The 24,581-nt window shown below is 44.9% G+C and overlaps 1 protein-coding gene across 3 annotated transcripts in view; it reads right to left on the reverse strand.

Annotated features, from left to right (window-relative positions):
* The window catches only part of OSCP1 (organic solute carrier partner 1), a 31,146-nt gene extending 8,146 nt beyond the window's left edge, over positions 1 to 23,000 (reverse strand). Inside the window, exons 1-5 of one of the 3 annotated variants that reach the window (XM_021939442.2) lie at positions 22,779 to 23,000; positions 16,897 to 16,926; positions 12,275 to 12,429; positions 6,163 to 6,330; positions 5,539 to 5,619 (exon numbers count right to left, since the gene is read on the reverse strand). In XM_021939442.2, the coding sequence (XP_021795134.2) occupies positions 5,539 to 5,619; positions 6,163 to 6,330; positions 12,275 to 12,429; positions 16,897 to 16,926; positions 22,779 to 22,890 (546 nt within the window). In that variant the 5' untranslated portion in view covers positions 22,891 to 23,000. Of the gene's footprint in view, positions 1 to 5,538; positions 5,620 to 6,162; positions 6,331 to 12,274; positions 12,430 to 16,896; positions 16,927 to 20,349; positions 20,402 to 22,778 lie in introns of those variants that run through there. The other 2 variants (XM_021939444.2, XM_021939447.2) reach the window with 2 other exon arrangements.
* Between the last annotated feature and the right edge of the window lie 1,581 nt (positions 23,001 to 24,581).

Consider the following 24,581-nt stretch of genomic DNA (forward strand, 5'->3'; position numbering starts at 1 on the left):
AAGATGCCTCCTCAAGGTCAGCCAGCTGGTAAGGGGCAGAGCTGAGGATTCAAACTCCTGTGATTCTGACTTTGGAGCCCGAGCCTTATCCACATGCTGGACTAGAAAGAAGGATGGGGCTGGGGCAGGGGGATCCAGCTGGCATTTAAGTTTGAAGGTCTTTTATGTGACTGAAAACACGTTACACTTATTCCTTCTCCTGGGTTTGTGTACTCTGTATAGAGGTTTCGGTCACTCACAGATTAAATCTCATAAAGATTGTAGCAGTTAATCAGTTTTACTGGGTCTTGGCTTCCCTATCTGTAAAATAAGAGATGAGCTTGAAGATCTCTTCAACTCTAATATTCTAAAGTTTATATTAGTGATATAATCAAGAATAAGCATCTTAGGCTGGGTGTGGTAGCTCACGCCTGTAATCCCAGCACTTTGGGAGGCCGAGGCAGGTGGATCACTTGAGGTCAGGAGTTCAAGACCAGCCTGGCCAACATGGTGAAACCCTGTCTCTACTAAAAATACAAAAAATTAGCCGGGCATTGTGGTGTGTGCCTGTAATCGCAGCTACTCAGGAGGCTGAGGCAGGAGAATTGCTTGAACCCAGGAGGTGGAGGCTGCAGTGAGCCGAGATCATGCCACTGCACTCCAGCCTGGGCAACAGAGCAAGACTCCATCTCAATAAACAAATAAATAAATTTTAATCATTCTAATACAGAGTTATTATTAGAAAAGCCTTTTTTTTTTTTTTTTTTTGAGATGGAGTCTTGCTGTGTTCCCCAGGATGGAATGCAGTGGTGCAATCACAGCTCACTGCAACCTCGACGTCCCAGGTTCAGGTGATCCTCCCACCTCAGCCTCCTGAGTAGCTGAGACTACAGGTGTGTGCCACCATGCTCGGCAAATTTTTTGTAGAGACGGGGTTTTACCATGTTACCCAGGATGGTCTCAAACTCCTGGGCTCAAGTAGTTGGCCTGCCTGGGCTTCCTAAAGTGCTAGGATTGCAGGTGTGAGCCACTGCACCTGACCAGGAAAGGCTTTTCTCTTTTTTTTTTTTTTTTTTTTTGAGACGGCGTCTCACTCTTTCGCCCAGGCTGGAGTGCAGTGGTGTGATCTCGGCTCACTGCAACCTCCGCCTCCTGGGTTCAAGAGGTTCTCCTGCCTCAGCCTCCCAAGTAGTTGGGACTACAGGCGTACACCACCACGCCCAGCTAATTTTTGTATTTTCAGTAGAGACGGGGTTTCACCATGTTGGCCAGGATGGTCTTGATCTCTTGACCTTGTGATCCGCCTGCCTCAGCCTCCCAAAGTGCTGTGATTACAGGTGTGAGCCGCTGCGCCCGGCTGAAAGCCTTTTCATTATAATGAATTTTATCTTGTGGGAACTGGGAAATCAATATGGCTCTTTATGTTACTACCAATCCATAAAACAATACCCAAATATGCAGCCCTGATAACAATATGACACAAAATTTTTAATATTTCAAAATTGTTATTTTAAATTTAATGAAAAACTTAATCTTATCTGTACTTTCATATTTTTTATTTTAATCAGTGACAGAGATCTTAATTTATATTGATGTTATTATTGCTTCATCCATAACAATTCTTCATGAGAGTTAAAAATAAGGCCGGGCGCTGTGGCTCACGCCTGTAATCCCAGCACTTTGGGAGGCTGAGGCAGGTGGATTGCCTGAGGTCAGGAGTTCGAGACCAGTCTGGCCAACATGGTGAAACCCCGTCTCTACTAAAAATACAAAAAAATTAGCCAGATGTGGTGACAGGCACCTGTAATCCCAGCTACTCAGGAGGCTGAGGCAGGGGAATTGTTTGAACCAGGGAGGTGAACGTTGCAGTGAGCCAAAATGGTGCCACTGCACTCCAGCCTGGGTGACAAAGCGAGACTCCATCTCAAAAGACAAAAAACAAAAAAAACCAAACAACAACAACAACAACAAAAAGAAAAATTTGGCATCAGAATTGAAATCTATTTATCTTCCTTTGTCCATGGAAGGGAAATACAATAAGGCACCAAATATAATGAATTTCTTCCCCTTTTTAAAAATTTTATTTTGCCCAGGTACAAAACTCAAAAGTCTCAAAAGGGTATACATAAGGGAAAGTCAGTCTCTCTCCTTCTCCTGTCCTCCATATAGTTCCCCACTCCCGGAAGGCAACTCTGTGACCAGTTTCTTGCATATGCTTCTAGAAGCACTCTCTCTATGTATGTACAAACAAATACATGTATGTTACATATGCTGTTTCAGTTAATCCTCCCAACAAAATTAGGTATTATAATTTTCATTTTTCAGATGAAGAAACTAAGACTTAAGAGAAGTTATTTGCCCAAGGTCATGGGGCTAGTCCTATAGTTGGGATTCATTTTCTTAATTAAACATTTTTTTTTTAATTATTATGGCCGGGCATGGTGGCTTACGCCTGTAATCCCAGCACTTTGGGAGGCTGAGGCGGGCGGATCACCTGAGGTCAGGAGTTTGAGACTAGCCTGGCTAACATGGTGAAATCCCAGCTCTACTAAAAATACAAAAATTAGCTGGGCATGGTGGCAGGCGCCTGTAATCTCAGCTGCCTGGGAGGCTGAGGCAGGAGAATAGCTTGAACCCGGGAGGTGGAGGTTGCAGTGAGCCGAGATCGTGCCACTGCATTCCAGACAGAGTGAGACTCTGTATCAAAAACAAAACATTTTATTTTAAGGACAGAGTCTAACTATATTGCCCAGGATGGTCTTGAACTCCTGGGCTCAAGTGATCTTCCTGCCTCAATATCCCAAGTAATTCGGACTATAGGCACTCACCACTGTGCCCAGCTCTGGAGTTGAGATTCAAAGAGAAAGGTGAAGCTGGGTGCAGTGGCTCACACTTGTAATCCCAGCAATTTGAGAGGCCAAGGCAGGCAGATTACTACAGCCCAGGAGTTCAGGACCATCCTGGGCAACATAGCAAGATTCTGTCTCCACAAAAAATACAAAAATTAACCAGGCGTGGTGGCATGCTCCTGTAGTCCCAGTTGAGTAACTGGGTGGACTGAGAGGACTAAGTGGCTGAGGTGGAAGGTCACTTGAGCCCAGGAGGTTGAGGCTGCAGTGAGCCATGATTGTGCCACCATATTCCAGTCTGGGCGACAAAATGATAACCTGTCTCAGAAAATAAAAGAGAGAAACACGTCTGGCTCCAGAGCCTGGGCTTGTTTTACCATATCATACCATCTTTCCCACATCAGTTGGTTAAATTGTGGCAAGAAACAAAGCCCTGTCCAAGAGAGACAGATCAAAATTCAGAAGCTCAGATTTTTTTTTTTTTTTTTGGAAACATGGTCTCACTCTGATACCTGGTCTGAATCATGGATCCACCATGGCTCACTGCAGCCGTCCTCCCATTTCAGCCTCCTGAGTAACTGGGACTATAGACGTGCACCACAATGCCTGGCTAATTTTTGTTTTTGTAGACGGGGTTTTACCATGTTGCCCAGGCTTCAGAAATGTGTTTTTATTTTATTTCTATTTCTTCTTTTTTTTTTTTAGACAGGGTCTCAGCCCAGGCTGGAGCACAGTACCATGTTTTTTTTGTTTTTGAGATGGAGTCTTGCTGTGTCGCCCAGGTTAGAGTGCAGTGGCGTGATCTTGGCTCACTGCAACCTCTGCCTCCCAGGTTCAAGCGATTCTCCTGCCTTAGCCTCCCGAGTAGCTGGGATTACAGACGCCTGGCTAATTTTTGTATTTTTAGTAGAGATGGGGTTTCACTGTGTTGGCCAGGCTGGTCTCAAACTCCTGACCACATGATCCACCCACCTCGGCCTCCCAAAGTGCTGGGATTACAGGCATGAGCCACTGCGCCCAGCCTAGTAGCATGATCTTGGCTCAGTGCAGCCTTGACCTCCTGGGCTCAAGGGATCCTCCCACCTCAGCCTCCCAAATATCTGGGAATACAGACACGCACTACCATGCCCAGTTTATTTTGTATTTTTGGTAGAGATGGGGTTTGTCAGGTTGCCCAGGCTGATTTCAAACTCCTGGGCTCAAGTGATCCATCCACCTTGGCCTCCCAAAGTGCTAGGAGTACAGGCGTGAGCCACTGTGCCTGGCTAGAAAATGTGTTTTTAAAAGTTAGGATGTAGAACTGCCTGGCTATGTAGGCATGGCAGGAGGAGAGTGGCCCAGTTGGGAAGCATAGCCCACAAGAGTATGACGATCTGAGCCAGGATGGTGGTAATAGGGATGGAGAGGAAGGTGTGCCAGGGCACGGTGGCTCATACCTATAATCCTAGCACTTTGAGAGACTGAGGGAGGAGCATAACTTGAGCCCCAGAGTTAGAGACCAGCCTGGGAAATATAGTAAGACACTGTCTCAAAAAAAAGGAAAAGAGGGTGTAAATATTGACAAGGCCAACTCTATGGGTCTTTTTTTTTTTTTGAGACGGATTCTCCCTCTGTTGCTCAAGCTGGAGTGCAGTGGTGCGATCCTGGCTCACTGCAACCTCCGCCTCCTGGGTTCAAGTAATTCTCCTGCCTCAGCCTCCTGAGTAGCTGGGACTACAGGAGCCTGCCACCATGCCTGGCTCATTTTTGTATTTTTAGTAGAGACGGGGTTTTACCATGTTGGCCAGGCTGGTCTCGAACTCCTGACCTCAGGTGATCTGCCCCATCCTACCAATATGCTGGGATTACAGGCGTGAGCCACTGCGCCCAGCCGACTCTATGGGTCTTAGAAGCAACTGGAGGAAGATCAGGGAAGGGGAATCAAAGGTGACATTCTGGTTCTGAGTCAAGTGAGTGGGAGAATGGTGGTGGTGCCCTCAAAAGAAATGAGAAAGTCAGGGCAGCCCCTGAACTGTGGAGATTAGTTTAGCTACAGACATCAAGTTGTAGACACTGGTGGGCATCCTGGTGGGAAGCTCCAGCAAGGTGCTGGAGATGTGAGTCTGGAGGGCAGGGGTGGGGCCAGGGTAGAGCAGAGGTTAGACTCAGGAGTCACAGGCAGAGGAGCTGGTAGACAAAGGGTGAGGAAGGAGATGCCTAATTAGCAGGAGGTGGCCAGAGACAGGAGGAAGGTTTGGAGACAGGTGGAGGGAGAGGAAGGAGTAAAAGGCATTGAGATGGGAGAGGGAAGGGAAGGGAAGCCCAGGATGGTACAGAGCCATAAAAGACCTGGAAGGGTGAGAGTTCCATGGGGCAGCCTCCTGACAGTGTCAGATGCTGGCGAGGTCAAGGAGGATAAAACTCAAGAAAAGGTTTTGCAGTTGAGATCAGGCTGGTGACTTGAGAGCATATTTCCTCTGGAGAATTAACAGAAGAAACAATATTTCAAAGAAACTCACAAGATAATCAGAAAATGGCAGCCTCACTGCCTTCCTTGGTCCATTTAAAAACTGCTGAGATGTATTATCAACATCTTTATCATTAGAGAGGCAAACCCTGAGGACATCACTAACTGGGCAAAATCTCCACCCTTGTCTGCCTTGATGACTGCCAGCGTTGTTTCCCTGGTACAGCAGCTCCTGAGTTTTCCCGGGGCTGCCCATTGACTTACTCGGATGTGCAGGTCTTGGAAGAAGATGAGGAGCGTCTGCCGGATCAGCTGGAACTCCCCTGCAGAGAGACCACCATATATCTGCCAAAGGCAAGCAGAAAGCAGCTCTTCACTTTCAAAGAGGGATGAGTAGTATGCACAGGCAGGGCAGGTGGGTGCTCAGGGATGGGAGCCAGATAGGTAAGGAGAGGACTGGGCCGCTGGGCGGGAGGGGCAGCGGGGAGACCAGCAGTGCTCCCTCTCCACGGTGACAAAGCCTGTTACCCCACACCTGAGCAAGGGTACGCTTCCTCTCTCCCATTCTCCTGGAGAGGCTGGAGAGGCTGTTCCCCAAGATTTAGCAGAACATCCACTACGAACTTCCTTTCAGAAAAGTGAGGAGGAAATGGCTATGCTCTGTATGATTGCTTTTCCAATTGTGAAGGCATCAGTAAGAGGACATAAGATGATGATCCCTATTATATTACCAAAATGGACACAGAGAGCTTTTCAGAATGTTCTGGGAGAGTGGCAGGCTTTGCCATTCCTCATCCTGTTCTGTCTGTCATATAATCTACCTGTGCTCAACAGAGGGATGAGAAAAAGTACTAGGGCTGAGAGGCGAGACACTGATGGTGCTCTTACTTCTGTCAGCTGCCGGAAAGTCTCGTCCACTTGCTGCAGGATGGTTGGAGAGTCTTGGATGAATCCCTTGATGGTATCTAAATGATTGAAAGTGACCAGCAGCACATCCTTGGGTCGGGGACACAGCAATACTTGATATTTGAAAGCCATGGTCATCAGGTCATAGAGCTGCCAACCCACACACAAGCAAAAGAAATGGGATCAAAATCAGGTGTGAGAATCTCCAAACAGTGATTCAGTCAAGCATTTACTGAAAACCAACTCTGGGCTTGCCATACAGCTCGGGTGACCGTCTCACTTATCACTCAAACCAAGACACTTCTGAAAGTCAAAGCGGGTGCTTTTAATAATTAAGCCAGGACAACATGAGTAAGCCAGCACATTCCTGGGCAAACCAGGATTTCTGGTCACTGGATGTGTATTGTTAATGGGATACATATGAAATAATATTGGCAGCAGTGGAGTCCCAAAGTGAGCACTGGACCTGGAGAAAGAAAATGCAAATTTAAGTACTCCTTTCCTCCTAACTTATTGTATAACCTTGGCCAAGTTTCTTAACTTTTTTGGACCTGAGTTTTCTCATCTGTAAAAAAATACTCTCTAATTTTCCAATGTTGCAGAGGTGCTGAGAGCAATAAATGAGGCAATATGTGTGCAAGTGGCAAGTATAGAGTTCTACAGCTTTCTTTTATTTTTTTATTTTTTGAGACGGAGTCTCGCTCTGTCGCCCAGGCTGGAGTGCAGTGGCCGGATCTCAGCTCACTGCAAGCTCCGCCTCCTGGGTTTACGCCATTCTCCTGCCTCAGCCTCCCGAGTAGCTGGGACTACAGGCGCCCGCCACCTCAACCGGCTAGTTTTTTGTATTTTTTGGTAGAGACGGGGTTTCACTGTGTTAGCCAGGATGGTCTCGATCTCCTGACCTCGTGATCTGCCTGTCTTGGCCTCCCAAAGTGCTGGGATTACAGGCTTGAGCCACCGCACCCGGCCAAGTTCTACAGCTTTCTAAGAATCATTTTAAATGATGAACTATGTGGATATCAACAAGCCATCTCCACATAGGTGTGGTATGAGCATACACGAAAGATCAGAAGGGAGGAACAGTGAGTACCAAAGTGGTGAAGACAGGCTTCGTGGCACAAGTGGCCTTATATAGCCCTCGAGGCAGCTGCAGGATTTCAACTGGCTGAGGGCAGAGGAAAGGCATTTCAGTTGAGGGAAACAGTACATGTGAGGGCCTGGAGGCAGCAATGAGTATGTTATTTTTCTGGGAGAAAGAGGAGAATGGCCGGAGGATAGTTTGTGTTGGGGATGGCAGGTAATAAAGTTGGGTAAGTATGGCAAATAAAGATGGCAACCATAGAAACTGGGGACTGCAGGAATGGGGAGGGAGGGAGGGAGGAAGGGGTCGAGGGTTGAAAAACTAACTATTGGGTACTATGCTGACTACCTGACTGATGGGCTCAGCTGGACCCCAGACCTCAGGATCATGCAATATGCCCACGTAACAAACCTGTGCATGTACCTCCTGAATATAAAATAAAAGCTGAATTATTTAAAACAGAATCAAGTTTTTGGGGAGATACACAATATAATTTAGACTGGCTGTAGTAGAAGTTAGGGGGTTAAAGTTTGCTGAGCTGACATGATCAAAGTGGTGACTGAACGAGATCTGGCAACGATGAGTTCTGAGAGACGGGAGAGACTAGTTAGGGGGAGTAGCTAGCACCTGGTTCCTAAAAGGATTACAATAAATATCTATTGATTGCATGAATGAAAGAAATGTTGTTGGAGTAATCCAGACTTAAGGCCTGGAAAAAAGATAGTGGGAACAGAGAAGTCAGGGAAAGGAAGACCATGTGCTGTTTAGAAGGAAAAGCTGTCAGTAGGTGGTGACTGCCTAGATTTGAGGGATGATGATCAGGGTGGTCCAGAAGGACTGCAGCCTTTTCAGCCTAGTGTGGGTGGGGAGGGATGATGCTATTGATGGAGGAAAGGACATCTGGGGGATGTGGGAGTGGAGGAGCCAAGAGAGAAGATGGACAGTTAACTTAAGGACATGTCTGGGCAGGATTGAAACTATAAACAACTACCATCTGAGTGTCGTGCCAAGCACGTGTATATATATTACCTCATTTGATCCCATTTATTCTTCACAAGAACTCTACGAGGTAGGTATTAGCCCAGTTTAAAAATGAAGAAACTTGCCTAATTTCACATTGCTGGTAAGTGCAGAATGATATTTGACCTCAAGACTATCAGATTCTAAGGCACTTGCCAGGACCCTGCTACACAATCCCATTTCTCCTACATGCAGTCAAACATTTCCACTTAGAAGGTGGCATACAACCAGAATAGCTGGCCAGGAGCGGTGGCTCATGCCTGTCATTCCAGCACTTTGGGAGGCCGAGGCAGGTGGATCACCTGAGGTCAGGAGTTTGAGTCCAGCCTGGCCAACATGGTGAAACCCCATCTCTACTAAAAATACAAAAATTAGCCAGGCGTGGTAGTGTGTGCCTATAATCCCAGCTACTAAGGAGGCTGGGGCAAGAGAATTGCTTGAACCTGGGAGGCAAAGGTTGCAGCAAGCCGAGTTGGTGCCACTGCACTCTAGCCTGGGTGACAGAGTGAGATTCTGTCTCAAAATAAATAAATAAATAAAAATAAAACAACCCCCAGAAAACAGGAATAGCCTGGTGTGTGTGCATGGGGGTTGGGAAAGTATAATACTGGAGATACATATTTGAGACTCTGCCATCATGATCAAATATTAAGTGCTCGTATATAGGAAACCATGCTAGAAATAAAGGATAAAAACAGGTGCAAGAGGAAGGAATGACAGTTCAGAGTAATTCAGTAAATTGGGTCTCACAGCTAGTAACTGGTAGAGCTAAGGCTTAAACTCAGGGTTTTTGATTCTAAGTTCTGTGTCCTTCCTCTATGGACATTTAAACTTCCTCTTCTTTTCTTTTTTTAAATTTTTGACATGGGCGTCTCACTCTGTTACCCAGGCTGGAGTACAGTGGCATGAACACAGTTCACTGAAGCCTCAACCTCCTCTGCTCAAGCTATCCTCCCATCTCAGCCTCCTGAGCAGCTGGGACTACAGCTGTGTGTCACTGTGCCCAGCTAGTTCTTCCAACTTTTAGTAGAGATGAGGTCTCACTAGGGTTTTTTCTAATATGTTAGAAAATATTAGAGATGGTTTTTTGCTATGTTGCCCAGGCTGGTCTTGAACTCCTAGGTTCAAGTGATTCTTCCACCTGTGCCTCTCAAAGTGCTGGGATTACAGGTGTGAGCTACTGTGCTCAGTCTCTAAACTTTTTTAAAGGCAGAGAGAGAAAAGCAAGCAGAACTGAAAAGATAATTAATATTTATTGAACAGCTATATGCCAGGCCTAGGTATGTTCTCATTTAATCCTCCCAATAACTGATGAAGTAGCATTTATTTTCCCCATTTTACAGATGAGAAAACGGAGGCTCAGAGTTAAAGTAACTTTTTTTTTTTTTTTTTTTAGACAGAGTTTCGCTCTTTTTGCCCAGGCTGGAGTGCAATGGCGCGATCTCGGCTCACTGCAACATCCGCCTCCCAGGTTCAAGCAATTCTCCTGCCTCAGTCTCCCAAGTAGCTGGGATTACAGGCGCGTGCCGCCTGGCCTGGCTAATTTTTTGCATTTTTAGTAGAGACGGGGTTTCACCATGTTGGCCAGGATGGTCTTGATCTCTTGACCTCGTGATCTGCCCGCCTCGGCCTCCCAAAGTGCTGGGATTACAGGCATGAGCAGTGGCTGGCCGAATTAAAGTGTGCCTGGCCGAATTAAAGTAACTTTCCAAAGGTAAATGGCAAGAGGTAAGAGGGCACAGTTAAAGGCAGTCTGTCTCCCTGAGTCTTCTAAGTACCAGTAATAAGTGAGTGCTGACTCTGCAAATCTAACTTCCACCATCAGTCATCATGATTTTTAAAATTTTTCTTTCTCTCTCTCTATTTTTTTAGAGACAGGGTCTTGCTAAATTGTCAAGGCTGGTCTTGAACTCCTGGGCTGAAGCGATCCTCCTGCCTTGGCCTCCCAAAGTGCTGGGATTACAGGCATACGCCATTCCACCGACCTTTAAAAATTTTTTTGTAGAGATCTGGTCTTGCTAGGTTGTCCAAGCTGGTGTTAAACTCCTGGCCTCAATCCCGAAGCACTGATATTAGAGCTGCAAGACACTGTGCCTGGTAGTTCTTTCACATGATGGAGGAAGTTGTAAAGGAATTATAATTATATTTTACATTAACTAAAGACCAAACTTTAAAGATTTCATTAGTTTCCCCCTAACATCCTATTTCTGTTCTGAAAAACCATCCAGGACACCACATTCCATTCCACTGTCCTGTGTCCTTGGGCTCCTCTCGGCTGTGAGTTTCTCTGACTCTCCTTGATTTTGGTGACCTTGACAGTTTTGAGTACTGGTCATGTATTTTCTAAGCATGACCCACAAACAGTATTCGTGTGATGTTTTTCTTATGGTTATCCTGGGGTTTGGAGTTTCGGGGAGGAAGACCACAGAGGTGAAGTGCCATTTTCATCACATCATGGCAGGGTACATACTGGCAATGTGACTCATCACTGTGGACGTTACCTTGACCATCTGGTTGGGGTAGTTTATCAAGTTTCTCTACTGTAAAGCTAATTATTTCATCCCTCCTTTCCATACTGTACTCTTTGAAGTGCAGCCCCCACCTAAGGAGGGGGAGTTACACTCTCCCTTCCTGAGGACAGAGTATCTACGTAAGTCATTTGGAATTCTTCTAAACAGACTTGTCTGTCCTCTGCCATTTATTCATGTGGAATTATTATTATTATTATTATTCAGAGGTAGATATATTCTTGAAGGAATTATTGTTTAAAAAATCACAGCATTCCAATACTTTGTTTCCCAAAGAAATAGGTATGTTCACATTATGAGTAAAGACTGCTTTTGAACTTGTTCTAAAAAATATCTGGTTTCTACAATGCAGAGCTGAGATTTGTGAAGAATGAGGCAGAATTAAAGTTTTAGGGTTGAGTGCTTTTTAAAAATGTTTTATTTATTTTATTTATTTATTTTTGAGATGAAGTCCTACTCTGTTGCCCAGGCTAGAGTGTAGCAGTGTGATCTCGTCTCACTGTAACCTCCGCCTCCTGAGTTCAAGTGATTCTCCTGCCTCAGCCTCCTGAGTAGCTGGGATTACAGGCGCGTGCCACCACACCCAGCTAATTTTTGTATTTTTAGTAGAGATGGGTTTTCACCATGTTGGCCAGACTGGTCTCAAACTCTTGACATCAAGTGATCCGCCTGTCTCGGCCTCTCAAAGTGCTAGGATTACAGGTGTGAGCCACCACGCCCAGTCAGGGTTGAGTGCTTTTACTGTGTTAAGGCATGTATTCCTGGGGTTCATAAATATGGGCATGAAAGCCAGCACTGTTGTCTGGGTGCAGTGGCTCACACCTGTAATCCTAGCACTTTGGGAGACTGAGGCAGGAGGATTGCTTGAGCCTGGGAGTTCAAGACCAGCCTTGGCAACAAAGTGAGACCCCATCTCTACGAACATTTAAAAATTAGCCAGTGTGGCTGGGCCGGGAGGCGGAGGTTGTGGTGAGCCGAGATCGCGCCATTGTACTCCAGTCTGGGCAACAAGAGTGAAACTCCATCTCCAAAAAAAAAAAAAAAAAAAAAAATTAGCCAGTGTGATGGCATGTGCCTGTAGTCCCAGCTACTTGGGAGTCTGAGGCAGGAGAATTGCCTGAGCCTGGGAAATCAAGGCCACAGTGAGCTATGATTGTGCCACTGCACTCCAGCCTGGACAACAGAGTGAGACCCTGTCTCAAAAACAAAACAAAATAAAACAAATCAAACAAATAAAACCCAGCACTCTCTTTGGGCAGGTGGAGCGACATAAACAACAGAGGGGTTGTTGTGGATGATTTCTGAGGTCTTTCCCACTCTGAAACTCAACAACTACTAGTATTTACACATGCCTGTTTCTTGCAAGGAACCACTGCATACATCATCTCACGTGACCCCAGTCTATGATCATTCACAAAAGGTACAAAAAATGCAATCAAGATGACAAAGGCAGCTGTCTGCTCACCTTATCCATGCTGGCCTGGTTCAGTTTCATAATGGAGGCATGAGCCAGGCGCTCATAGACAGTCCTCAGGGCCTTCTTGGAGTAGAGCTCTTGAGGCTTGAATAATTCCTCCATAAACTTTCTATTGAACATGGTGGAGATGATGTCATTCAGAACTGCAGAGACAAGAGAGAACACAGCTGAGCAAAGTACTGAAGCAAGCCTATCCCAAACTGCTCTTTGTGTATGAGTACAGGAGCCGAGCACGTACAGTACAGATTGGGGATGCTGTGTGCTTAGTGATACCAGCTCCCTGAGGGGACCACACAGGTGTCCCGGTAGAAAGCAGGGCTCTGAGAGTGCTTTATGACACCATTTCAGGGCAGACATAAATGACGACCAGGCACCAATGTGTTGTGCTTCAGAGATTATAAACTCCTTATGTAAATATTATCTCACTTGATGATAAGAGGAATATTTCTTTCTTTAAAAAAGATTACTGGCTGGGTGTGGTGGCTCACGCCTATAATCCCAGAGCTTTGGGAGGCCAAGGCTGGAGGATCACTTGAGGTGAGGAGTTTGAGACCAGCCTGGGCAACACAGTTAGGCCCTGCCTCTACAAAAAATTGAAAGCAATTAGCTGGGTGTGGTGGCGGGCCTGGAAGCTGAAGCAGAAGGATCGCTTGAGCCCAGGAATTCAATACTGCAGTGAGCTCTGATTGTGCCGCTGTACTCCAACCTAGGCCACATAAGGAGAGCCTGTCTAAAAAATAAAAATAAAAATTCATCTAATTTTAAAAAGCAAATCTAAACATTTTTACTTAAAATTAAATATTATAAAAATGGGGCCAACCACGGTAATTGACTCTGAATAACATCTGATGCAAACAGACAAGTCTGCCCACTGGTTAGAGACGAAAACACTTGCAGTGTTGCTATAAGACATGTACTTTGAATAGCACCATTTTTGAATGCCTTAATTTCCACATTTGATCCATAATCTTGATACTACAGTGTAGTGCTATATCTCACACTGCTGTTCAAATGGAAAATTTCCCTCTGGTGAGAAAGAAGTGTACAAACCAAAGTGTCTATAGTTTTAGGTCTTCATTCATCTAGATATTTTGCACTACTGAATGAAATATCACTAGTTAAGGGCCAGGAAAACCCTCAGGTATGAGAAATAGGAACAGATATGGTTGAACATAGATTATCCTTAATTAAACCAGTTATCCTGGCCTAAATGTGAGCATATATGGATACCGAGAACACACACTTATAGAAATTCAAATTTGAAAGAAAACTGGGTTACTTAAAATAATTATACAAAATCACTTATTAAACATGAGCAGTTATTATTAAAATATGGAAATTCCTCCTCCTTTTGTTGAACACAAAGGACACTCCAGATGATTGCCTGTGGCCATATCTCTTTAGAGCAGAGGCAAGGGAGAGCAGTGAAATTATTATTTGAGGTACTCTCTACCTGTAAGTAATTGACAGAAGTACGCTGAGGGCTCAGGCCAGCATTTTAAAGCATTTCAACACATTTTATGGGGGAAGGGGGAGCTGAGGGCAGTTGTACTTAAATGGAAGAGCTACAGAGAGAGGGGAGAGGGGATACATTCCCAACACACACCCCCCCAGTGACACAAATGAACTGACTGTGGCTCCATACAGAAATGCTAAACTCACACTTGACCTTTAGATTTTACTCTAGACTTGATCTTATTACTCAGTGAGGGAGAACCAAATCGATTACCAACACAGGGTGTCCCTGACATCTGACAATTTCAAACCATCCCAGCTTGCCCTTAATGTGCCCTAACATTTCCCCACCGTGGACAGCTCGGAGAGACATAGAACTCTGTCAGGTTTGCCTCATGCCTGACCACTTCCCTTGGACTGAAACAAGAAAGAACCTGCAATAAACTGGGTTTTCTAACCTTTTTCTTACCATAGCCTACATAAAATGCAGCATTTGCAAGGAAACAGGCACAACTGAAAAGCTATACATAAGTCCTCAAAACAGAGAATATGAAGAATTTTCCACAGACTTATGTAAGCCAGGGAGGAGGAGTGCTGAAGAAGAATTCAAGTTAAAGCATCACATCAACTCTGGCTAGGTTAATGCTTACAAAGAGCTACTATTCACCTAGGTGCTGAGTCATTTCTCTGGGGTCTTTGAGCCCTTACTAGGAGCTCCGAAAAGAGCTTAGACCCAGATAAATCAGTTCTGGACGAAAGAATACCCCAAGGTGATTGTTAGCTACTCGGGCAAAGTGAAAAGCAAATTGAAGTCTTTCCCTGTGGAAAGTGAAGCGCTCTGGAGCACCATGGCTCCTGGTGCAAGAGCATGCAGACAATTCAACTGCTGGGAAGAGCATGCAGACAATTCAACTGCTGGGTTCTGTCCTTGTGGGCAGAACAGTGAGTACAAATGCCCCCAAAGAGGAAATGGCAGTTTAATGGTTGGGCCAGGACACCTAGGGCTCCCTCTTCTCGTTTCATTCTTTGGAAATAAGATAGAGGCACACGTTAACGTGTTTTTGTCTTACAATTTGCTTCACCCAGCCCTTGGCTGAGGCAGACCTATTAGGTACCAGACACTGAAATAAACACCACAGGCACAAAGAGGAAGGAGATGTTATCCTGGCCCTAGAGAAGCAGCACATCATCTTTAAGTTAAACCTGAGGAATAGTTTTTTAAAAAAAATTAATGTATTTTTTATTTTTTTTCCTTCATCCTAACATCCCCGAATAAATAGTTTTAATCAGACCCACCCATCAGTCTAAGTGTTGGTTTTTGGCATGCAAATGAGTTCTGCATACTTTTCACGAGGCTGGAATATACTAGGAGCCAAATTTCATCAGAAAGAGGCTAAGGCAGGGGAGGGAAGGGATCTTTCACAGGAGCTTCAGAAAGTTGGTAATTGGGTTCTCAACATAGCAAGCTTCTTCTTGGGTTCGGATTATGAAGCCAGTTTCTGTTCATTATTTTTGAACACTTATGTTAAAATAAATTTCGATGATTCAATTATGTATATGAAAAGCTCTCAAAATCCACACTTCATATCTGAAATTCTGCCATGCATCAAGGGAAGGATGGGTCAAAAATTGCTCAAGGAGAAGTGTCAAAGGATGGTTGTGAAATATAATAAAAGTGTATCAAGCACTTCAATTGGGCTTTTTTTCGAGCCTGGTCTGATGAAGTAATTATCTTGATGAAAGCAATCAAGTTTTTACCAATTACCTCTGCTCTAAATTGACTTGTTTATGGGAATATGAAATTTGGAGCCAAGAATTTAGAGAGAGGCTAGGAAACCCCTCCTGAATAGTTACCATGTTTGAATCCTTTCTATGTCCCAGGCACTGGGCTTAGAACTTTATATGCACTATCTCATTTAAACTCCAAGACAACTCTGAATTATTATCCTCATTCCTTTTTTTTTTTCCCTGCCAGACCACTTATCATTTTATATTATCCTCATTCTATTAAAGAGGGAAACTGAATCGGAGAGTTTAAAGTGCAAGGCCACACAGCTGGTGATGGAGCTGAAATTAAAATGAGGTCTGTTTGATCTAATGCCTGTGCTTTTAAATATTATTATTATTATTATTTTTGAAGTGGAGTCTCACTCTGTCGCCCAGGCTGGAGTGCAGTGGCATGATCTCGGCTTACTGCAACTTCTGCCTCCCAGGTTCAAGAGATTCTCCTGCCTCAGCCTCCCAAGTAGCTGGGATTATAAGCGCCCGCCACCACGCCCGGCTAATTTTTGTGTTTTTAGTAGAGACGGGGTTTCACCAGGTTGGCCAGGCTGGTCTCAAACTCCTGACCTCAAGTGATCCTCCTGCCTCGGATTCCCAAAGTGCTGGGAATCACTTTGGGAATGAGTCACTCACCTGGCCTGTTAAATATGTATGTTATCTTCTCAGCATACTTGGTGTGGTGAGAGCATTTAAAATATTGAGGATGGCTGATGATAGGCACACACCACACCCAAATGTCAAATGACAGAAGGTACCTGAGATATTTAAAGGCTGAGAAAGTCTAAGGCTTTATTCTGAGGAGCTGACAACTTTTTCAGGTTTGCTGCTTATAGTAGGTAAGGGGAAACTGAAGCTTTTGCATGATGAGGCCACACTGCATGCATGATGTCATGCCTTCTGCCCACAGTCCTGGCAGCCATGCAGTTACATGCTTCAATTTTTCTTGGTTGCTCTGTGAGCTTAGGAGAATGGCTCAGGGAGGGTCACTCATGTTGAAGCACAATTCTTTGGTTACATGACACTTTAACAAAGTCGTTTTAAGGACTATCAAATAGTATGACGTACCCAGAAGTATAGCTATTGCCCCAGCTGTCCCTGCAAAGTTTGGAACTGAGAAAAGGAGGCAGATCCCTCAGGTACAGTATGGCTTTTTGGTCAGAGTTTGCTTAGTTTCCATCTTACGTGCTATATTTATTCCTCTTAAGTAAAAGATTCAAATGTATAACCAATATCTCAGCTAAAGACAAACTCATGCCTATTTTCTTACTTTGACTTTGAAATGTTTCAAGCGGTCCCACTTTAAGCCCTGCTGATAAAGGCCTGAGTGAACCTGTGGATGCACACTGAACACATGCAGCCCAGAGATAGCATACCTCGTTTTCTGTCCACCTCTGTCCATTCATCTACATGAAGCATACAAAAAGAAAACACCAGTTCATGAAGCAAGAACATTATTTTCGAGGAGGTTTTAAACATACCAATTCCAATGATCTTATCTATGAAACTTTACTTTTCATGTTGGCATTTAATGTCTACTGTGAACACACTGCCTTCTATTTGAAACCTTTAAAAGGATGATGGATAACAACACATTTCAAAAAAGCCCAAGAAAGGCTATGTCTTACGGAGAGTGGCCTAAGAAGAGAGTAAACGGAGGAGGATTAGTTATCCTGTGGTTCATCTTGAAAGGCCTAAGAAGCCCCGCTCTCTAATGCTACAAGAATACATATCATCAGTAGCAGGCTTTTAAAGATGCTAGCCTCCATGAGGAAGAATAATTCCAAGAACAGGCAGAGAAAAGAGTTTCTTTGTGTACAATCTGAGGTTTCTTTTCTTCTTCTTCTTCTTCTTTTTTTTTTTTTTTTTTATTAATGTAAGATTTCCCTTTCTAGAGGACAGATGGAACTGCTCAAATTAGAAAACTTGAAATGTGAATTAAAAGGAAAATGTCAGCATTTGTTTCTGTTTTACTTTATATATATATATAGATGCATGATTTCCATGTAAAAAGAAGAGAATAATGATGGGACCACTATGAAGAAAGCTTCTGAGGACAAAGGCAGTTGGGGAGATCCCAAGAGGAGACCAAATAAGGAAAAATGCAGTTGGCTAGAGAAATCGGTGAGAATCAAGACTCTACTGGTTGAAACCTGGTTCTACTTACTGGCTACATAAACTTCAAGCAACTTGTTTAACCTCAGTTTCATTTGTAAAATAGGGATTATAATAGTACCTACCTCACAGGCCTATTGTGGGGATAAATGCATAACACACATCAAATGCTTAGCTGGCTTCCCTTCAAGTTCTGTTTCCTCTACTGAGGGACATTAGACAATACCCATAAAGGATGGAAGATGACTTTTTTTCTTTCCTTAATTTTTGGTGGGGATTTCAATCTAGAAGAACCACCCCCAGATACAAAAGTTCTATACACATCTGTATTTTTAAAACATTTTGGCCAGGCACAGTGGCTCATGCCTGTAATCCCAGAACTTTGGGAGGCCAAGGTGGGTGGATCACCTGAGGTCAGGAGTTCGAGACCAGCCTGGCCAACATGGTGAAACCCCATCTCTACAAAAAATACAAAAATTAGCCGGGTGTGGTGGTGCATGCCTATAGTACCAGCTACTTGGGAGGCTGAAGCAGGAGGATTGCTTGAACCCAGGAGGTGAAGGTTGCAGTGAGTGGAGATCGCGCCACTGCACTCCAGCCTGGGCAACAGAGCAACACTCTGTCTCAAAAAACAAAAACAAAAACAAACAAACAAACAAAAAACCCAAAACCATTTTGTAATTCATAGTTTCTTTTGGAAACATTTGCCACTAGATTGTGGTACGAGGGGTGATTTCTGAAGTTATAATCAAAGCATATACATGGCTTCTTCAATACATAATACCAACAGCTCCCAAGAGAGCAGTCTGAAAGCATGCCCAGTGCCATATCCTAACCAGCTGCAAAGTGTGTTCATTACAAGATCACACTCCTCTGGGAAAATTCACCATCTTCCCCCACCAAGAGTCATGGGCTTTTGAAAAGACAATATTGGGAGAGCAGCACCAAGAGTTTGGCAGATACTATTTTCTTTGGCACAATGTCCACATCTATCTTTCTGTGGCATTTATTTTTTATCTGTTTATTTTGAGAGGGAGACTTGCTTTGTTGCCCAGGCTGGAGTACAGTGGCGTGATATCGGCTCACTGCAACCTCTGCCTCCCAGGTTCAAGGGATTCTCCTGCCTCCGCCTCCTGAGTAGCTGGGATTACAGGCATCTGTCACCACGACCGGGTAGTTTTCGTATTTTTGGTGGAGATGGGTTTTCACCATGTTGGCCAGGTTGGTCTCGAACTCCTGACCTCAGGTGATCCCCCCCACCTCAGGGTCCAAAAATGCTGGGAATATAGGCGTGAGCCACTGCGCCTGGCCTCTGCAGCATTTATTTAACTGGTTGTCTAGTGGCACAGACTTGTGGGAATTCAAGGAGGTGGCGTTTTAATCCCCTTGCAGGTGTGTTTGGGAATAGTGGTGCTGCAAGAGGGTCATCTCTGAAGGGCAGTGACTCGCTGATAAAATTGAACTGGCAGATGCTCCTAAAGGCAAGCAGGCTGAGCGCCAGCAGGGGTCTCTGTAGTGCTGTGTGCTCCCCTACTCCTTTCTTCCTGAGAGTCCAGAGAAGAGAAACACCCTCTTTTTCTATTATTTCTCCAGATGACTTATTTGTGACAACTCCGCTTTAGTTCTATTTTGAGTGGGGCAGGCCCACGGTTATTCAGAGCTAGTCGTTAAACTGGAACTAGAAAAATAAAACCAGAGTCTCATTGCCCTTTGGTTGCTCCTGCTACACTGTGATTGACCTGTCTTGGAAAAATCACTTTGTGGCCACATGCCTCAGTTTCCTCTCCTGTAAAATGAGGAATTTAAGCAAAATATAATAAGGTCTTATTTATCAATATTTTTAAGAGGCAAAGGTAGCTTTTATTATTCTCGCCATTGCTTAAAACAGGAGACTACATTCAATATGCAACACTCAATAGTTGCCCCATAGAGAGAGCACTTCCTTTCTGTTGAATGCTAAACTAGAGGCTGCATTGTAGGGGAAGCTGCAACATCTGCCTTGGCCTTGTGGGAACTGGGAAGGCCTCCAGGAGACCAATTAGTCATATAAGATAATGAAAACATCTAGAAGAAATATGATTTCCATTCAAAGCTTCGAAGAGGACTAGTTTACCAAGTCTATGTTTTATAGGCTCCTGTGTACAGGGATATGTTACAGGGGCTCCCGCTCCTGCAGCCACACCAACTTTAAATGGTGGAATAGGTGGAAGACATGAGTGTTTCTCAGTCCTTTGAATCCTATGCTCTCTACCCTGCTTTCTCACTCTATCTTCTACAGATGTCCAGCTGCCAACTACTTTGTCGTTGCTTTGATAAAAATCAGTGGGTATATTGGATATATATTTTTCAAACTCCTCCCTCTCCTCCTGACCTACCAACCCCATAAAGATTCTGATATAGTCCCCAAGGTATGGCAGCAGAGTAGAGTGGTGGTTAAGGGGACATTGGCTCAGTATGAGCTTTGGAGCCTGATGCCTTGGGCTCAGATCCTTTAGTTTTCCTCTTATCAGCCATGTAACTCTGGGCAAATTAGTCTTAGTTTCTCCATCGGTAAAATGGGGATAGTAATATTACATATGTGTTACAATAGTTGGGAGGATTAAGGTTTTTAAGAGAAGCCCTTGGTACAAAGTAAGTGCTTGATTTTTCATTGTTTCATTGTTGATTGTTGTCACTGGAATCAGTTACTGGAGTGGACTGATCAATAGCCCTACCTCCAGTGAATGTCCAGAAGGGCTGCATCAGGCTCCATACAGTAGCTCACATAGTGTTTGACACTCAGTCAAAATCTGTGGAATGAATGAGTGTGCGAATGTAAATTACTAAAGATGGCCGAAACTCCCTAAAATCATATTTAGCAAAACCAGAATAAAGGCTATAACTCCTAAAGGTAAAGCTGTCCCCTAGTATTCAGAGGGCCTTGCTCAGACTTCCTGTTGAAAGATACCTATTACTCATTGTGTTAAACATAATAAGTACATTATTTCAATCCTTACAACTTTGCTTTAAGGTATATATATTATTACCATTTTATGGAGAAACAGGTTTATAGAGGTTACACCCAAAGGTTGTGCAGTTAGTTAAACGGTAAAGCTGGAATTGGGACGCAGGTCTGTAAGACTCCAGAGAGTATGTTCTTAATTGCTAATTTACACTATCTTCCAAGATGCAGACTACCTACCAGTCTGAGGACTCCAGCATGTCACCTCATTGGTGCCACTAGCCTGAATGAAATCCGATCACACAGGCACCAAGGAAAACAGAACCCTCTCACAGAAAAAATGACAATGCTATATAAAACTGCCAATTTAGATAATCAGTTCAACAAACATTTATTGATCACTAATTTATTCTGGTCTAGGAATTATGGTAGGTGCTGGAGTACAAAGATGAATAAGACAATCAAGCAGGGGATAGACATATACACAGATCATTTCAGTATAGTATGGCCAGTGATAAGCTAGCAAGGAGCAGGCATGGGGTGCTATGGGAGCATAGGGTGCTATGAGAGCATGCGCAGGCCCTTTCTGCATATATGGGGGGGCTTCCTGAAGGAGATGATTCTTAAGCCGAATAATGCAAGATCGAAGGGGAAGAATGTAGGGATGGGAATTACTAGCACAGAAACACGAACAAACATGGTTTAAGCGGAGATCTATAAGCTGTTTGGTATTACTGGGAAACAGGAGGCAGGCAGTGGTAGAAGAAGGGACTGCAGAGGAAGACAGAGATCAGATCAGGAAGGGCCCTGAAATGGCCTGTGCAAAAAGATCTTAACCCAGACGGCAGTGGAAAGTTGACAAAGGGTTTTAGGCAGGGGCAAGTATGGACAGATACGCATTTTAGAAAACTCACTGGCAGCAATGTGCAGAATGAATGGGGGGGTATGTTATAGGGAGTTATTTTTAGCTTTTATGCATGGACTTGGACTCAGTCACATACACACAATAGTTAATATCTGAATATGTATGCTTAGCATCTGAATATGTATGTGGAACATCAATTGAGCATACAAAGATTAATGGAGAGAATGTTTTAACTGGCGGCCATATCAATTGCCTTTTCAACTTTTCCTCCTCTACTTTGAAATATAATATTTCCTTCATAATTAATCCTAGGAAATTTGGTATAAGCAAGTTGTTTGCCGAGAAGGGAGGAAAAGAGGAAAAAGAACAGAGTGGCAGAGTGTTCTGAGTCGTCATTTTTCTGGGGATTAGTGTGGTGTCCATAGGAGCCAGGTTTTGCATTTTTGAAGCTCTCATATTATTTTCACAATTGTATTCCCCTCCAACACTTGTGAGAGTTATAACTTTCTTATTTTTTCATATTTGTCTATATTATTTTAGAATCCCAAATTTCTAGAAGTACTTCTGAGATGAGTAAGACCAATCTCCAGCTTATGTGGTAAGATACTACCATAAAGGAATGAAGAATCAGAACCTGGGCCGGGCGCGGTGGCTCATGCCTGTAATCTCAGTACTTCGGGAGGCCGAGGCAGGCGGATCACTTGAGTCCAGGAATTCGAGACCAGCCTGGGAAACATGGTGAAACCCATCTGTACTAAAAATACAAAAATTAGCTGGGCATGATGGTGCATGCCTGTAATCCCAGTTACTTGGGAGGCTGAGGCACGAGAATCGCTGGAACCCGGGAGGCAGAGGTTGCAGTGAGCCGAGATCGTGCCACACGCTTCAGCCTGGGCGACAGAGCGAGACTCTGTCTCAAAAAAAAAAAAAAAAAAAAAAAAAAAAAAAATCAGAACCTGTTCCTTGGGAGTAAAGAGGACGCTTGGTCTAGCAAGGGGTATGATACCAGATGGTGGGCAGCTGGGACTCCTACATTTGGAAGGGACTGATTGACAAGAGAGACCGGGAAATCACCTCTCCCATTTGAAGAAATGGGGAAATTAGGTAGATCAGGCACCCTCGTGTCCATTGGGAGTATTAAGCTCTTCTGCTGTGAAAAGAGCTTTTGGGGGATTTGACTCCTGAGGGGCTCCAAATGGATGTGGCTTGTAAGAAAGGTCCCTGGTTATAAGAGTGAAGTGTGTAGGAGTGCGGGTCTGGCTGTGGGTGTTAGGGCGATGATGAGAGGGCGGGGCTGCGGGCTGCGGGTCTGGCTGAGCGGGCCGGGGGCCTCTCACCTTTGCGGGCCTTGTCTCCCGGGATGTTCTGGGCCCGCAGCCGTTGGTCCAGGATGTAAAGCATCTCCCCGCCCAAGTTCAAGAAGAGCAGCGGTAGCGTCCGCACCGACATGGTGCTGGAAACGAGCGGGGCTGGTGAAGAGCCCCGGGGTTAGGTAGCCAGTGGCCTGGAGGCCAGGCGGCAGCGTCCCAATAGTCTGGTTGCTGGGGCAACGCCGCAACGGGAAAAGCTAGCCAATCAGGAGGCGGTTTGGTGGGAGGTGCCCTGAGGTCGGGCGCTAATTGGTCTGGGTGGCGGACCCTCCCGAGGGGGCGTTGCCCGTGGCTGGAGAGCTGTGCTTCTGAGAGTAGGTCTTTCCCTCGGAAGGGCGAGGGCCGGGCCGGGCCATGGTCTGGGGGTGGTGTTGACACAGCCAGCCCGGAGCTCGGGACCCCGGCCGCTGGCGCGGGGCCTCAGGTGCCTACAGGAGAGAAAAGCCCAGGCAGAAGGGCATTAGAGCAGACTTGGGTCAGACGGACCTGGGTTGGAATCACGGCTCGTGATGTCTTGCTGTGTGACTTCGGGCAGGGTTTGAGCCTTGGCTTCCTCTTACGTAACATGGAGCTGGCATTCACATCGCAGGGCGGCTGAGAGGAATCAGTGAGATCGTGGAAAGGCCCCGAAAGCACTCAGTAAAAATGGTAACTGACTTTTCTTTTAGATGGGGGAAGGATCAGAAGTCCTGAGTCGTTTGCATCGCCTCCCAAAAGTTTACTTGAAGTGAAGCCCCTCCTGGTTTCATACTCCATGAAGCAAACCGGTCCCGTCCGTCCCCGTGTGTCCGGCTCCCAGAGGATGCGCCCTGGGGGCTCTGTGAAGTTCCCTTCTCAACGCTGTTCGGAAGGCCTCCCAACCATTTCTTTTTTTCTTTTCTTTCCTTTTTTCTTTTTCTTTTCTTTTCTTTTTTTTTTTTTGAGACGAAGTTTTGTTTTTGTCGCCCAGGCTGGAGTGCAGTGGCGCGATCTTGGCTCACTGCAACTTCCACCCTTCAGGGTTCAAACGATTCTCCTGCCTCAACCTCTCTAGTAGCTGGGATTACAGGCGCCCGCCACCATGCTCGGCTAATTTTTGTATTTTCAGTAGACACGAGGTTTCACCATGTTGGCTAGGCTGGTCTGGAACTCCTGACCTCAAGTGATCTGCCCGCCTCGACGTGAGCTATCACGCCCGGCCCAACCATTTCTCTTTGAGGGCAGCGACTCCCTTCTTCACCTTCATCTTGAGCTCCAGGATTACTTTTTGCCATCTGCTGTACATTTGTACTCTGATGAACAACCATTTCTGTAAGTTTCAGTACTTCCAAAACCTACTAATTATCTTTCGGAACCTCCAGCTACTCAAACTTGAAACTTGGGCCTTGGCTTTCAAATCTGTTTCCCTGGGTCCTTACCAGTCATCATATTATGCTTTTTCCTTCAATACCTTTTTTTCATTCATCCCTTCATTTGTTTTTCTGTCTGTATTGCTATGTTCCTCTGTATTACTGTTGTTTTCTCTTTTCTACCCTGCACTGGCTGCTAAGCTAAATGTCAGAAGACATCACTTTTTTTTTCTTTTTTTTTTTTTTTGAGACAGAGTTTCACTCTTGTTGCCCAGGCTGGTGTGCAATGGCACGATCTCGGCTCGCTGCAACCTCCGCCTCCTGGTTTCAAGCGATTCTTCTACCTCAGCCTCCTGAGTAAGTTGGGATTACAGGCATGGGCTAGGCCACCATGCCCGCTAATTTTGTATTTTTATTAGAGATGGGGTTTAACCATGTTGGC

Source organism: Papio anubis, chromosome 1 (assembly GCF_008728515.1).
Source record: "Papio anubis isolate 15944 chromosome 1, Panubis1.0, whole genome shotgun sequence".
In the NCBI taxonomy this organism is placed as follows: Eukaryota; Metazoa; Chordata; class Mammalia; order Primates; family Cercopithecidae; genus Papio; species Papio anubis.